This window comes from Cetorhinus maximus, chromosome 6, assembly GCF_964194155.1.
Source record: "Cetorhinus maximus chromosome 6, sCetMax3.hap1.1, whole genome shotgun sequence".
NCBI lineage: Eukaryota > Metazoa > Chordata > Chondrichthyes > Lamniformes > Cetorhinidae > Cetorhinus > Cetorhinus maximus.
Genome location: NC_135884.1, coordinates 25,587,414 through 25,603,985, shown reverse-complemented (window position 1 = coordinate 25,603,985; position 16,572 = coordinate 25,587,414). Strand labels below are relative to the sequence as shown.

At 38.3% G+C, this 16,572-nt stretch overlaps 2 protein-coding genes across 2 annotated transcripts in view; one reads left to right on the top strand and one right to left on the bottom strand.

The window, feature by feature from the left end:
• The window catches only part of acad9 (acyl-CoA dehydrogenase family, member 9), a 76,346-nt gene extending 70,500 nt beyond the window's left edge, over positions 1 to 5,846 (top strand). The window contains exons 16-18 of the mRNA XM_078543459.1: positions 750 to 878; positions 3,300 to 3,372; positions 5,182 to 5,846. Of these exons, the coding sequence (XP_078399585.1) occupies positions 750 to 878; positions 3,300 to 3,372; positions 5,182 to 5,282 (303 nt within the window). The 3' untranslated portion in view covers positions 5,283 to 5,846. The remainder of the gene's footprint in view (positions 1 to 749; positions 879 to 3,299; positions 3,373 to 5,181) is intronic.
• A 789-nt stretch (positions 5,847 to 6,635) lies between these two features.
• cfap92 (cilia and flagella associated protein 92 (putative)) overlaps positions 6,636 to 16,572 on the bottom strand; it is a 122,578-nt gene continuing 112,641 nt past the window's right edge. The window contains exons 14-16 of the mRNA XM_078543038.1: positions 13,660 to 13,862; positions 12,767 to 12,895; positions 6,636 to 6,821 (exon numbers count right to left, since the gene is read on the bottom strand). Of these exons, the coding sequence (XP_078399164.1) occupies positions 6,636 to 6,821; positions 12,767 to 12,895; positions 13,660 to 13,862 (518 nt within the window). The remainder of the gene's footprint in view (positions 6,822 to 12,766; positions 12,896 to 13,659; positions 13,863 to 16,572) is intronic.

Here is a 16,572-nt window from a genome sequence, read left to right as displayed (position 1 = left end):
TCCTGTGTACACAAAACAGGACAAATCCCACCCAGCCAATTACTGCCCCATCAGTCAATTCTCGATCATCAGTAAAGTAATGGAAGGGGTCGTCAACAGTGTTATCAAGCGGTACTTGCTTAGCAATAACCTGCTCACTGATGCCCAGTTTGGGTTCCTCCAGGGTCACTCAGCTCCTGACTTCATTACAGCCTTGGTCCAAACATGGACAAAAGAGCGAACTCCCGAGGTGAGGTAAGAGTGACAGTCCTTGACATCAAGGCTGCATTTGACTGAGTGTGGCATCAAAGAGCTCTAGAAAAATTGGAGTCAATGGAAATCAGGGAAAACTCTCCACTGTTTGGAGTCATACCTAGCACGAAGTTAGATTGTTGTGGTTGCTGGAGGTCATCTCAGCTCCAGGACATCACTGCAGGAGTTTCTCAGGGTAGTGTCCTCGGCCCAACCATCTTCAGCTGCTTCATCAATAACCTTCCTTCCATCATAAGGTCAGAAGTGGGGATGTTCGCTGATGATTGCACGATGTTCACCATTCGCGACTCCTCAGATACTGAAGCAGTCCATGTCCAAATGCAGCAAGATCTGGACAATATCCAGGCTTGGGCTGACAAGTGGCAAGTTGCTTGTTACATTGTTGAAACCTTTTCATATTTAACTAGGCTAAAACGATCAAGCTTACTATATTTCTAGTGAGGTTCATCTTGTTTTTACAAGATAAGTTTATCGCAATGTGACTTTTCCCTCTTCAGACAATAGTGGAAGAGCAACTGGTGGTGAAGAGAGTGGCTGATGTTCTTATTAATCTTTATGCCATGACGGCAGTTATCTCGAGAGCTAGTCGCTCTATCAGCATTGGTCTTCGCAATCATGACCATGAGGTAGGTGCATACAATTTATATAATGAATATCAGCCCCCTTAAATATCCAGTCAGACCATCTTAATTACATTTTGGAAGCAAAATTTCATTTTCAATAATTGAGTTATATATTTAAAATTAATTATGTGGAACTTTATCTTTAGCAAGACAGTCTTCAAGAATAAAATATAAATAAATTGAGTACTGGAGCAAGAAATGAGTCTTTTCCCTATTGCAACAGTGGCTGAACAAATCCAGGTGCAACCTCTTGAAAGAAAAACACCTTGTCCTTTAAGTTCACGCGAAGCCAATTGCATATCTGACTATTACAGGTGGCCTTTTGCTGTAGGACTTAAATGGGAAGTTTCTTAGCTTCCTGTCGTTCTGATGAAAATTTCTTTTTAATCACTTGTGGCTGGAATTATGATCTACCAGAGATTGAACGGGTTGTAAAATTAATTAAATTGGAAAGAAAAGTAATTAAATCGAATGGGAGAGGGGAAGAGAGAGGGAGGGGAAGGGAAACTCTGTGAATCCATTGGCCATTGTTGATCATGAAGCTGTCATTCTTCTGAGTGTTTTCCCTTTTATGTAGCTTCATTTTGATCTTCTTTTCACCCATTCTTAATTTGACTGCATTGTGAGTTATTCCCTGTCAAAAAATTTCCTGCTGTTAAGTCTCTCTCGCTCTATAAATGGCCTCTAGGCAGTAGGCTGGAAGCTAGCCTGGGATAATTTGTTTATTCTTTCCTTTTTTGATTTCTTTATTCGGTTTGCAGCAGTTCCTGGCCTCTGCTCAATGCCTCCCCCAACTGGATGAGCAAGAGATTACAACTCAGTGTGATGGTGGGGGTGGAATTCCAGATGCAAAATTTCCATAGTACAGCAGGAGCCCCCTGATCCCAACACAATTGCATTGTTTGTGTTAGACTAGTAGCCCAAAAAAATCATAAGCTGGATTTAACAGTGATGATACTTCATGTGACAACCTTATTTCAATTATTTCCTGCAGCTATGTGCTACATATGAAATATGATTTAAAATATTCCACATTTTGGAAGCTATTACTTTGCCTCCTCTTGACACTTGATAATAGACGGTAATGATTTAACAATTCTTCCTTTATGGAATGAATGTTTATTGTATTGTAGTCTCTTCCACCTTGGCAGCCTCTGCAGTTTTCCAACTGATAGTTTCCACTTGATTCCTCTACATCACCTCATCTGTGATCGATCTAGATGGTTGATTATTATGAGTCTTCTGGTTGATGTGCCAGAGCTAGTACAATCCCATGACAGCTCCAGAGTGGTAACTGTTCAGCAGGCTGTTTTTCAGATTCAACTCATAAATAGAATATGGACTTTTATGTACATATGACTACATATTTGCATAATGTACAATTGGACTACGAAGTCTCATATAGTGAAGAAATCTATGCCTTCCAAAATAATATTGTTACAGACAAACCAGTGTGTGCATTTCACGTGTAAAATTCCCTAAAATAATTGAGCTGACATATATGATTTTTATGTTCAGCTTATTATTATTAATAAGCTTTATTATTTTCTGTAATGTTTAAGTGAAGTAAAATGGTAGATTGTTTTAAACACCTGTTTGGTTTTCTGTCAAACAAATGGAGAGGTTTTTTTTTTCAGTTTATTCTAATCCCTATGGAACAGATAACTAAAGGAATCATTAATATCATATTTGGTTCCCTTTGTCTACTTGAACGGCTGTGTGTATTAGAATTCATGATCAGACTGTCCAAATAATTATTAAACTATTATTCCAATGCTTACAAACAGTATTTGTGAATAATCAAATTCGCAAAATAAATCACTGTCTATGCTCATTTCTAAAATTACATATTTTGTGGCATTGTTTTCATGTTATTTAATAAACCTGCATGTTTTAAGACACAAGCCCAAAGTAAAACAGATCCTAACTTTCAGGAGATTGAAATTGGGTGTAAAATTGCAAAGAATCAATTAAAGGAAAAATTGCATTCATTACTTATGAATTTAACAGTCATAAGCAGTCTCTGTTCCAAAAAAAATAAGTATACATAAATAAATTTAGACGAATAAAATGATCTTCGTAACAGGATTTTTCTTTAATAAAAATGAGAGTAGTAGACTATCACAGTCTGATAATTTGTCAGCTAGTAAGAGTTTTGACTTTCTTTCCAAAAATGTTACAAATCTTTTTAGTATCGCATTTAAACACAATAAGGCGATTTATTGTCCCTCGATTGTTATTTAGTTTGCAATGGCTACAGGAGTTAAATTCAGTTTTTCTGTTGAATTGTATACTTAATTTATAAAAGCATGATTTAATGCATTCTACAGGAGTAAAAGAGAGACAGGCAGACAGCGTCTGCTTCCTCTTTGGTTTGACTTGATTTCCTGAAGGCTTTTCCAGATGTTCTCTTTCTATCACCAGGTTTTACTTGCCAACACCTTTTGCTCTGGGGCCTATTTCCAGAATAATTACCTATTGGCTCAACTACAGAAAAGTGAGTTATTTCATGAATTCAGTGATGGTAACTGCTGCTGCTGCTGCTAAGTGCTATGTGCATAAGTAGACCTTGAACTTTTAGTATGAAACTACATTAGCTGTGAACTCTGATGGCAATATCTTGGGATGGGTAGTTTTCAATGGCAAAATCTAAACAGAATGTAAAAAGATCTGTCCCTTTTTCACAAAAATAACCATGTTAAATTTTGATGGGCTGATTTGTGCCTGTGTCCCCTGTGCAGTGAAAAACCCAGTATAACTATGCTCCAAGATGAATGGACTAAACATTCACAAGGAGGGAGGGAATCAGTGTGTAAGTTACCTGGTGCTCATCACTTATATTTGCTGGAGAATGGTAGATGGTGAAATGAGGTGGTAATGAGCAGTAAAACTAATTATTTAATTATACATCACTTAAAGGTGTAAAAATTAGGAGAATTATTTGAAATGCAAAGTGTTCTTCTTTCCCTCCCTTCTGCCTAATTTAAAAAAAACACTACCCTGGCAGGGAGATCTTTTAAGTGTCTCATTTCTTCTCATAGAGACTCAGTATTTTAGATCTTTGTTATAATATGAGCAGTGGCCTCATTCAAGGTAGAAGAAGGAGACGTAGCTGGGTACTGTTGTGCATCCAGCCAGCACTCGAGGTCCTTGGCTTGGACATCATTGGATGGATTACAGGCTAAAGCACCTGTATATATGAACGAATGAAGCTGATTAGAACACATGCAGCTGTCATGTAACACATGTCATCTGAGAGTAAGCACAAAAACATGAACTGAAATGAGCCATTCAAACAAGGGTAGCAAGTATTTCTGATATCATTTGACAGATTGAGATAATTGTGTTTGTTGAAAATAATGATATGGAGAATTGTAGGGATGCAGGAGTTAACAGAGATAAGGAGGAACTGGGCAATGGATGGCTTGGAAAACAAGAATGAGGATTTCAAAATCAAGGCATTGTTTAAGTGAGAGCCAATGTAGGTCAGCAAGCACCGGGGTGATGGGTGAACAGTACTTGGTGTGAGTTAATTTGCAGGCAGCAGAGTTTGGGTTTACCTCAAGTTAAGGAGGATACATCGTGGGAGGTTGGCCAGGAGTACATTAAAATAATCAAGTCTGGTGTTAGCAATGGCATGAATGAAAATTTCACTATAGAAGAGTTGAGGCAGGGGTAGAGATGAGCAATGATACGGAGTTGAAAATAGGCAGCCTTAGTCATGGCACAGATATGTGGTTGAAAGCTCACCTCAGGGTCAAATAAGACACTGAGGTTGCGAACAATCTTGTGTGACCTCAAACAGTTGCCAGGGAGGGGGATGGAATTGGTGACGAGGGAGTGGAGTTTCTGGTGGAGACCAAAGACAATGGTTTCAGTCTTCCCCATAGTTAAATTACTGGAAAGTTCTGCACATCCAGTATTGGATGTTGGATAAGTAGTTTTGCAATTTAGGGACAGTGGAAAAGTCAAGAGGTGAGGTAGAGCTGGTGTCATCCATGTACATGTGGAAACTGACGTGTTTTCAGATATCATTGAAGGGCAGCATGTAGATGAGAAATAGAAACGGTATAAGGATAGATCATTGGGGGACAGCAGAAGTAACTGCATGGGAATGGGAAGATAAGCTTCTTATGGCGATCCTCTGCCTAAAATTAGATAAGGAACCAGTCAAGTGAGATCCCACCCAACTGGATGATGGTGGAGAGTTGTTGGAAGATGATGATGTAATCAACTGTGTTAAAAACCCAGATTAACTGTTTTTTTTTCTCTAATACATTTGTCATTTTTGTTTTCTATCATTTAGACTCTCCTGAAAACCTTGATGACAGCATTAAGAAAATAGCGCAGCAGGTGCTGGATAAGAGAGCATATATTTGCTCTCACCCACTTGACCGAACATTCTAGGACATATTCGACCATAAACTGACTATAGTTTTCTAAGTGTGTGCATATATGGATATTAACACCAGGCAATACAATAAAAGTAAAACTAGAATAATTATGTAAAGCTGATTTACTGAATTTAACTGTAAAAATTGTGAAATATTTTATAAATTCTGTTTTGTATTTGAAGTGCAATATCATTCAGCTCTCCTGTTCACTATTAACAAGTCTGAAGCAGTTCTACGGCTAATTTACTTCAGTAGCAAGAATGACAGCAACTCAGCATATGGCCCAGTATTCAAGTGCATCAGATATTGGTTTGATCAATGAAATGTACAAAAGCACAAAGCCATAAACAAATGGGTTAGTTGTCTATCCATTTCTGTTTTCATGGTGGATTAGAGTACTTCTGTGGGAGGATTGTTTGTTTGGAGGAGATGAGTCTTCTCCATTTCCCCATTTAGTGGATTGAGCTTACGATTGTAAATCCGTGAGTGCTTATTGCAGTATACACTAAAGAAAAAAGTGTGGAAATAGGTTAATATGGATTTCATAAAAATTAATAAAGCCATGATATTAATACAGGTTAAGAGAAATCATTACAGGTTTCACCTAAGGATTGAGACTGTTCACTAACCGAGTAGAGTAATGGGAAGCTGAAATACAGTAATTGCATAGGAGGTCATAATATGGTATTTCTGGATCTGGGACCAGCGTTATTCTGACATGCATTTATCGAGGATAAAGATAATTTCTGTGGTTGTATGAATACTAGATTTGTTTACTGATTTTTCAATTGTCAGCCTCTGCTGGTATCTGTGTTAAAACTAATTAGTGGCATCTTTTGATCATTCAACTAAATAATACTGCCCAAAAGACTGCCACCAGAATTCATTCAATCCAGTTTAAAAGAATGAAGTTCCTTCACTGTCGCTGGGTCAAAATCCTGGAACTTCCTCACTAACAGCACTGTAGGTTACCTACATCACATGGATTGCAGTGGTTTAAGAAGTTGGCTCACCAACACGTTCTTGAGAGCAATTAAGGATCGGCAAAAAATTGTTGGCATAGCCTAAGTAATGTCCACATTCCATGAAAGAATGAATTTTTTAAAATGGGCATTTTACCCTAGAAGAAGTCTGTGTGAAAATGCTTAATCAGAAACTGTCCCCGTTAGGAGTGCAATGTTATAACTATTGTTCTGCTGATTTAGTTTATAAATTTGCCTTTAAGTGCCATTACCATTAAAGAAGTTGCACAACTTACATGTACAAGTAACCTTCAAAGGTTGAACCAATTAATTTTAGTAACACTGTTATAAAAACTGTTTCAAATCAATTTTGCCAGAGCACCCGTGTTATAATCATGGTTCTCTTACTTGAAATCATTTCCTCTGAGATCAGCAAACTTCTTGTGCTCCATGTTGTAACGAGGAATTATGTTAGAATTTATTTTCCAGCTACGCCTATCATTTAAACGGGGGGCAAATCCTTTGGTGATTTCTTCCTGATCTGGGGACTTGCATCTTAATAAATCTTCAACATCTGAAAAAGTTGTATGCTAGGGCAAAAATAACACACAATTCACTTTGAGCTGTTTAATCACAAAATTGAAGACTTAAGCTGTTCTTTTAAAAAAAAAAGTTTCTCTACATATTAGCAGTCCTAAGATCAGGGGAACCTTTTAAATTTGGAGACTTTTCTGGAAGCACGTGTTCCATATTTCAATGTCTTATATTTAATGTTTATTTGTCTTGATTCAGTGATTTAATCATCACCATCAACATTAATCATGTAGATTTGTCAACAACTTGCATTTATGCAGCACCTTTAATACAGAAACAAAGTACTTTATTGAGGTGTAAGCAAAGAAAATGAACACCAAACCAAAGAAGGAAAAACTTGGCAGTGTGACCAAAGCCTTGGGTGCAGAGGTGGATTTTGAGGGGGAGAGTTGGAAGGCAAATATGGCGGAAATTCGAGAGTGGGGGCTTAGGCTGCTGAAGGTACACCGAACAATGGTGGAGTGGAGGGAGGGGGGAAGTAGAAATGACCAGAGTCAAGAACAGAAGAGTATGGTGGAGAGTTTTAGATCTGGATGAGGTCCCAGAGATAGGGAAGGGTAAAACCATGACGAGATTTAAACGTGTTGTAATTTTAAATTTAGTATTTGGGAACTAGGAGCCAATGTTGGGAAGGTTAGACTTGCTCCAGGAATAGGATATAGACAGAAGAGTTTTGGACGCGCTGGTGTTTATGAAAAGTGGAGGGTGGGAGGCCAGCTAGGAAATCATTGACGTTATGGAATCTGGAGATGGCAAAACAAAATGAATGAGTGTTTCAGCAGTATATGGGCTGAAGCAGCGTGGAAACCAGCAACATTTGATCTGAAAGTAGGTGGTGTCCATGTTGGAGAGAATGTAGGTCAGAAGTTCAGTTACAGCCTGATTCATCCTGAGACAGTGGATGGGTAGGGAGATGGAATTGGTGGCGAAGGTATGAAGTTTGCAGTGGTGATTGAAGACAATGGCTGGGATTTAATGTGGGTATGAGGATCTCGCCCATCGTTTGGAGAATAGATGGAAGCCCTGCAACGCTTTTCTCTGGGAGACCTGACACTTAGCTTGTTAGCGTTGGACCTCTAATCCGATTAAGCCCCAGTGAAGGCAGGATTTCCATCCTGAGGGCTGCCAGCCAACCAGAAACTGGCATATCTCCAGTACCAGCAGCGCCACCAGGACTGGTGGCCACTGCTTGTTCTACAGTGGGGCCTGCAGGAGGGATCAGTGATGGACCCCTAGGTAAAGGTGAGTGTGGGTAGGATGGGGGTTGCAGGGATGGGTCGCTGGCAAAGTGGAGGCTTTGGAATTAAGGGCAGGGGAATGCCATCCTGTGAGGCCACCCCCACTGTTGGGTCCCTTGATCAGACACACTCTGTCCAGTGAATGAGGGACCCCAGTGGTTGAATACCAGTGATGGTGAGATGAGGCCCTTAAGTGGCCACAAGGGTCTCAGTTGGTCCCCAGGTGGGCAGGCCACCTACAAGCTTTAACACCCTAAACTTAATCAGAGGGAGCCGGGAAGGCAGCGGGATCTCCACCTCCGCGCCCTCTGCCCAATCACATGCTGCTTTCCACCTCTAAACTTGCACTGGGGATGTGGGGAATTAAATTTCACCCATTGTCTTCGGTCTTACTCCTGTTTAGCTGGGGGAAATTGTTGCTTGTCCAAGACTGGATGTTGGATACAACAAAAAGGCATTGCAGAGGTAGAGTTCAGTGTCACAAATTTACATCTGGAAACACATGATGTCTGCATAGGAAAGAAAAGATCCTTTGAGCTGGGGTTGGCCCAGTTGTGAATAGGAAGAGAAAGCATTAGTATAGATCCTTTGGCTATAATTGAATATGTAAGCGAAGGTAATCCCACTGAAATGGACAGCAGAGAAGAGAACAATAGAGAAGCAGTGGGCTATCAAAGTTACGGAGAGGATATTGGGTGTTAATGCATCACGGTTACAGAAAATATAATTTATGACTTTGGTTAGGGCTACTGCTGTGGCAGAAACTTAATTGGAGAGGTTCAAAGAGCACTGCAAGGAAAGATGAGCACATATTTAGGAGGAGACATATTCCAAGATCTTGGGACAACAAAGAGAGATTGGCGATGTGGTAGTTTGCATAGAATTAGGAATCAAGAATTTTTTTGAGGGAATTGATGATGGTTTTGAAGTGGACAGTTATTTACAATTTCAGCTAACATTGAAGGCCAGGAAGTTGGTCAGCAGTTTAGTGAGAATGGAGTCTAGGGAGCAAGGGGGTGACTCCAATGAATGAGATGAGCTTGGAGAGAGCATGAAGGGAGGCAACACACTCTTGAAATTGACACATGTATGTGGTTGCAGGGGGGGGAGGAGGAGTCTGGGGTTAGTTTGGCTTGGTGAGCAAAGGAAAAGGTGGGGAAGGGTGAAGTCTTATAATAAAAATGTCCATTATGCAAATTTGAAAAAGGTTCACCGAGACTGACCTGGATTTAGCAGCTGCTTTTCAGATCTCTATACAAATTGAAAGCATGAAAAAAATTGCCTGCAGATGTCTTGTATTATAAGTGTATTGGAATAACCTTCAATTAGTTAAATGTCAGTACATGCAGTGCTAGCAATTTCTGACACTGAGGTGGAAACCAATGCGCTACCAGAGAGAGAATATCACCTATTGCACTTTTGTGCACACTTGCTGCTAATCAGTATTGGGTTGCTTACCTTTCACAAATCTTGTGTGGGATGTGCATCAAAATATAAATATAGATACTATATATATATATATAAAATCAAATGTTATGATTTTAAAAAGATTTCAACTTTCAAAATGTGGCTAAAACTAATTTTTCACTGAAAATGTTCATCACCTGTTTTCACGTCATTTAAGTTTCACAATTTATGAATCAAGTTTATAATTAACCCATAATAAAACATTTTTTGATATCTTGTTTTTTTCAAATACATTGAGGTAAGAAAACCAGACAAATTACTGATGGTTTTATAAGTGTATATTATGCATGCTGTAAGACGATTGTGAATTTAGACAGTGTAATTTATCATCTCTGCAGCAGTACAGGGTTAATTGTTTGACTCTTAAGTACCCAAACTGGCTTTGTTTATTCAAAATAAACATTTGTATGGGCTTATGCTTACAGCAGATGCTCATATTGAACTGGCTTAATCACTGTATACCTTATTTATTCTAATCAGACACAAAGCTTTGAGAAGCATTGGAAAAATGATTAGCAAAAAAGTACCTTTCTCAATGTGTAATATGCTATTTTGGTGTTTTCATCTGAACTAATCTCAATTGAGAATCAAGTGTGAGGAATAAGATGGCTGAAATGGAGGCTGTTTAGGTAGCTAAAGATTATAGCTGATATGAGAGAATGGTAATAAAAACAACATACTGGGCTATACATTCATCAGGCTGAATGTAGACTGGAAAGGAGGTAGCTCTATTATCCAACACATCTAAAAAAATTAAAGAAGTTAGTCCTGTGGAATGTGGCAATTTACACAATGAGCTGCTATGGTTAGACAGCTTTAATGGGTTAAGGTAACACTGGAAATATGTTGCAACCACCCCCCACACCACCCCCGATCTCAATAAGAAGGAAAGCAGCTTATTTTACAAAGATTAAAAATGAGATGTGAAAACAGAACCATGTGATAACTAAATCTTTTTGGGAATACCCAAATGGATGAGTCTGATTTGCCAAATACAATGTGTTATCACTGTCTTGTGAAGCATATTTTAAAAGCCATGAGAGGCGATATATATCCTGGCTTGTTAATGATAAGTGACCCAATTAACAAATAGCAAATAGAAATAATTGTACCCTTTAGGGTCAGCGACCATAAAATGGTCAAGTTCTAAATAGCCTAGGATTTAAAATGCTGAAGATTAGAAATCATATACAATAAAAAAAATAATTTTAAGGAATTGAACAGCTTATGATGTAAGCTGATGGAAGGAAGGACTTGTTCAACACTTCGTGCAGGATAAGGGCAGAGCCTGCAAGATAAATATAGATAAGATCAATAAACATAATACGAACCAAGAATTCAATTCTCGATAGACTATCAAGTTATTTAGAAGCAAAATAAATCTGAAGGCAGAAATTTGAAAAGGTTACTGTGATGAATATCGGGACAAGCAACAATGTGAAGTAGGTAGTTAGATGGACAAATAGGTCTAGAAAACAGTTCAGCTGCAAATGTAAAATATAGCTGATAAGTGTTTTCAATTCTGTAATTGCAGTCAGGAGAGTTGAGAACCTATCAAAGGAGTTCATGGAGCAGAAACCAAGGATAGGCATAGGATAGTTGATAAATGATTTTGTTCCAGATATTTTTAGTAAAGACATGAGCAACATGTATTCTAAACTGCATTTACCCAACCGCAATTAATGGCTTCAATATAAATTATTTGGAATTGAAGTTGGGCTAAAAGGGATGAATATTAATTAATCTCCAGGGATAGATGCTATTCATCTCAGAGTACTAAGACACAAGAGAAGAGATTTATGAGACCTTGGTGATCATAATGAGAGAGCTGAATGAACACTGATAGGCTCCAGGTAGACTGGAAGCTGACTGTGAAGTACATTTTCAAAAAGGATGAAAAAACAAACAAAGGCAACTGAAGATTCATTAATCTTTCATCAATGCCAGGCAAAGTTATGGAATTGAATTAACTGCCTCAACTTTTTTTTTGAGGAAATAAAATCTCCAATAGACTATAGAAAATCTACCAAAGTAATGTTCGAAAAGCTACTAGCCTTTTATGCTTAAGGCTGAAGACAAAATTTTACTGAAGACAAAAGTACATTTGTTAGAATGCTGTGGTTTAATGCAGCATCTTGGGAATTATTTTTACACATTTCAAATTTATATTAACAAATTGGATTCAGAAACTCTCTGCCATCTAGGTGAGGCAATTGATTCTGAGGATGCAGCTCACAAACTATATAAAATGAGTTGAAAACAGTTAAGTGGAACAATGGCTAATGTGGACAAATGTAAAGAAGTAGGAATAGAAAAATAGGAATACAAAAGTCAGCAAAGTAAATAAAATATTGAAATATGTAGGCAAAACTCTATGGTAGAGGAAATCATAATCGAATTGTATCACATCAGACCACACCTTGAGTACTGTGTCTGAGACACAAAGACTGCATCTAAGCCCTGAAGGCAGGTCAGAGAACAGTCTTGAGGCAAATCCTCAGTATTGAGAAGCTGGAGGCAGATGAGAGACGAGGAATACCAAGTTTAAGGAATTGACCACATTGACTGAGAGAAAGAAAATACTAAGCAATATGAAAAAGTTAAATTCAGGAAATGACTAAAAACTATGAAAATAGTGCAAAAGTGGTACAGATTCAAAGTAGTAGAAGACAAATTTAGAACTGATGTCAGAACATCGTTTTCCCAAAGAGCAAATATTCCACAGAATAAATCCCCAAATGCAGCAGCATGGAAAAAATTGTGGATTTTTTTAAAAGAAAAAAAACAATTGGATGCCTTGATCAGCATTGGATGCTTTAGACTCTAGATGAATGAACTGAGATGGGCCAAATATGGGACAAAAGGCTGCTATCATCTGTATTTATCTTGTGAACTATCACTAAGAATATCTAGATAGATGTGTAAAAGAAAGATCTTACTGTAACATAGGGGAACAAAATAATCAATTTACAAACAGCAAGATCCACAAACAATAATGAAACAAGTGACCAAATTATTTATTTCAGTGGTGCAGATAGTTGAAAACAACACCAGGACATCTCTGCTCTTATCTTCAAAAAGTGCCATGAAATCTTTTACATCCATCTGAGAGTTGGCGCTTTGTTTATGTCATCCTGTGTAACCTTTTACAATTCTATGCAGTAATGCAAAACTCCTTCAGTACTGCATTGAAGTGTCAGTCTAGTTTCATGTCATGGAGATAAGCTTGCACTTACAATTTTCTGATTCAAAGGCAAGAGGATTACCACTGAACTAAGGCTGGTATCTTCATCGACCATAGATGCTATCTCTTTCTTTCCACCAGGTACCCATTCCAACCAATTTAGAATTATCTGACTGTCTTGCTCGCATTGATATAAAATAGAATTATATGAGTTTGAAAAAAAGCAAACTCTTTTTTCCCCAACTGAAGATTGTTTTGAGATTTTTGTTAGATAACACAAATTTTCTTTCCTCAATTAATTTGCCTTACGTGGGTACAATTAGTGGTTGATGCAGCGATCATTGTATCCTTTTCTGGAAAAAAATTGAACAAATATTTCAGAAGATGGCATGGCTACAGGGAGAGATCAGGGCAATGCGATTAAGTTTTGAATTGATCTAGCAAATACAACAGCTTGAATGACCACCCTCTGTGTTGCAAACTTTTACAATTTTATGTAAATTTTCTCAGTGGTCAATTTCAGGAACGGGAGTTTGTGAGCATGCATCACTAAATCCACACATACTTATGGACTACATTTTTAGCAGCTTTATCGGTGCTTATTGTGAGTTAATGATTTGCCACTACTTTACAAAAACTGGGTGGGGAGCTGTTCATTTTGTGGAAAGAGTTTGAACAAAATAATGGTGTTTGGCTTGAATAAAGTTACATCATCATTGCACCATATTTAGTGAAGCATTGGGGAAAAAAATCTTAGTAGATCTTTTTTCAGAGTTGACCATCTCTAGATTGTGAGTTGGAAATGTCAAGATTTTGTTGCATATGGACTATATAATGACTTGAAAGGAAACTTTATGTAACAAAAACAAAGTGCTAGAAACAGATTGATGAGAGGACAGACAAGATAACATTTTGGGTGCAGATCCTTCAAAAAATGTGCAGTACCTTTTGAAAAGTGATAGGCTGTTTGAAGGTGGCTCTCACAGGCTTGTCTGGCTGTATGCTTGCTTCCGGCCCAGTCGTCTTTAATTCAGAATCTATATTACGTGTGCAACATTTAACCTTGACGTTGCCTGCTAAAACTTTTGAGCGCCAATCCTCATAACCTTTGTAAATAGTTTCAAGTTGTTCAGCTCTTAAAGTATCACCTGAAATGCAAAATTCCATGCAGTGTTTTAATTTTAAAAAAAGTTACTTGCCATTATATATGAAAATGTCAGACAGGAAAAGACAGCTGTTCCTCTAGGCTGTCTCCTCCTGTCATAATGTCTTCCACAATTGGACACTCTTGTCCCATGAGGATACATGTAATCTCTTGGGAAAGGCATAAAACCAAATAAACTATAACTTTCACACTTCATGCAATAGAAGATGGTTAAATTTGTAAGGTTAGCAAGAACTCAAGTATACTAAAATAATCACACAATCCAGTGAAAGAAACTGCATTTTGATGATATAAATGCTGAAGTTTGATTCTGTTTAATGCATTACTCTTCAGAGAGTCACAGTATCTTCTGGCATGAGAACACTCCAGGTGGAGAACTGCTTAGGATTTTGGTGTACTTCAGTATACTTAAATTCTTCTATGGTATTCTTCAGTTATAATTCTCCTTACACAATAATCCATTAAATAATTTACATTGGCTTGGCTACATTCTACTGCCAAAGCTATATGATATAAAAGCCTGTTTTTGAAGTTTTCAGTATTAGATTAATTAAGGTTCCAGTAAATTTAAAAGAGCCAAAGTGATTTTTCTGTGAATATCTGCAATTTTAGTTGTCAAATGCAAAGGTTAATGCTCTCAGCGTGTGATATTTTTAAGATGTGTTTTATAACTGCATTCATATCAAGATTTTTATATCTTAAATGCCAAGTATCCATTTTTGTTATGATTTTCAAATTTGCAATCATAGCTTTTACTACCATAATATGGAGACTTTACAGTCAAATTTGCCCAATAACACAGGGGGAAAAGCTGGTTAACAAAATACTTTTTTCTGCTGTTGCGGGAGTCCAGAGCAAACAGACATAATCTTAAAATCAGAGCCAGGCCATTCAGGAGAAAAATTAGGACATCACGTAAACAGTGCTGTAAGTGTGCAATTCTCTCCTGCAGAAAGCATTAGATGCTAGGTCAATTAATAATTTTACATCTGAGTCTGATAGATTTTTTAGACAAGGGTATTAAAGGATATGAAATCAAGGCAGACAGATGGAGTAGGGATACAGATCAGCAGAAGAGGCTCAAGCAACTAAATGGCCTACTCCTGTTACTATAATCAACGGAAATAGAAAGAGGGGGGGTTTCTTCATCAGGTTGTTAACCCGAATACCAGTTTTCACATCTAGGCAAAAACTGAAAATCTATCCCATGAACTTTGAAATAATGCTTTGGAACAGTCGTGTATAAACATTTAATACATTTGTCCGAAATTCCTCTTCTCTACTAATTTAGCGAGGATTTGCTCCAGAGATTGATGCCCAAGAAACTACTTCACAATCCTGCAACTGCTTCATGATTACATGACTATACCTGCATTGAATGGGAGATCTGAAGCAGCCCCCTTCAAAATCCGGACCGGTGTCAAGCAAGGTTGTGTGATAGCCCCCATAATATTTTCAATCTACCTGACGGTGACTATTCACCTCATCAAAAATCAACAGCCCTCTGGCGTGCGTATTAAATACCGCCTATATGGAGAACTCTTTAACCTCAGTCGCCTTCGTAACAAAACATATATGACCTACAACAAAAACAGAATTGCCTGGAAAAACTCAGCAGGTCTGGCAGCATCGGTGGAGAAGAAAAGAGTTGACGTTTCGAGCCCTCATGACCTACAGTTTGCAGATGACTGCAGTATTGTTGCCCACTCTGCACCAGACTTGCAAACCACGCTTGATCTCTTCAATTCTGCATACAGGGGGACTCGGCCTGTCCTTGAATGTTGCCAAATCAAAACTTATAGATCAACTTAGACTAGGTCAGTCAAATATCCCACCTCCCATATAGGTTGAAGAAGGGACTGCAATATGTTGAGCGCTACCCATACCTTGGCAGTCACTTCTCTCAAACAGCCACTTTTGACAACGAGATCCAACACCGGATCAGCTGTGCCAGCTCAGCCTTCTACAAATGACAGCAAGTGTATGACAACAAAGACCTCCGTAAATCAACAAACATCCTAGCGTACAGAGCAGTTGTTGTAACCACACTTCCGTACTGCAACGAGACCTGGACTGTATCAGCAGCACATAAGAGTGCTAGAGAAATTCCACCAGCAATGTTTCTGCCACATCCTCTGGATTCAATAGGAGGATGATTGAACAAACACTAGTGTCTTTCTTGAAGCCAGCTACACAAGCAATCAGGCAAGACTCCTTGATGGACACTGTGTCCAGATAGCTGAAAAATGTTTCCCCGCCAGGTCCTTTCTTCTCAACTTTTAAATGGCCAGTGTCCCAGGGGAGGATAAAGAAAACGTTATATACACTCCGAAACTCTCCTTGAAGTGCAGCAGCATTCACATTAATGTCCAGGAGGAAATTGCTACCAACCATTCAAAATGGCGACAACTTGCCCATTAAGCTTTAATGATGAGGCAGAGCGGCAGCAGAGAGGTAAAGAAAAGGAAGCAAATCCTTCACTCCAGATGCCACTATCTTGCCCTAGTCTTGCCCCATGTGCTCCAAGATCTGCAGGTCGAGAATCGACCTGTTCAGTCGCATGAAGACTCATGGCAGAAACTCATGACCCTGAGTAAAATCGAGGGACAGCCAAGAGCAATGACTAATTTCGCAGAAGCATTAATACAAAATGAATTTGTACCAAATTAGTGGAGAGAGAATTTCAGGTAAAG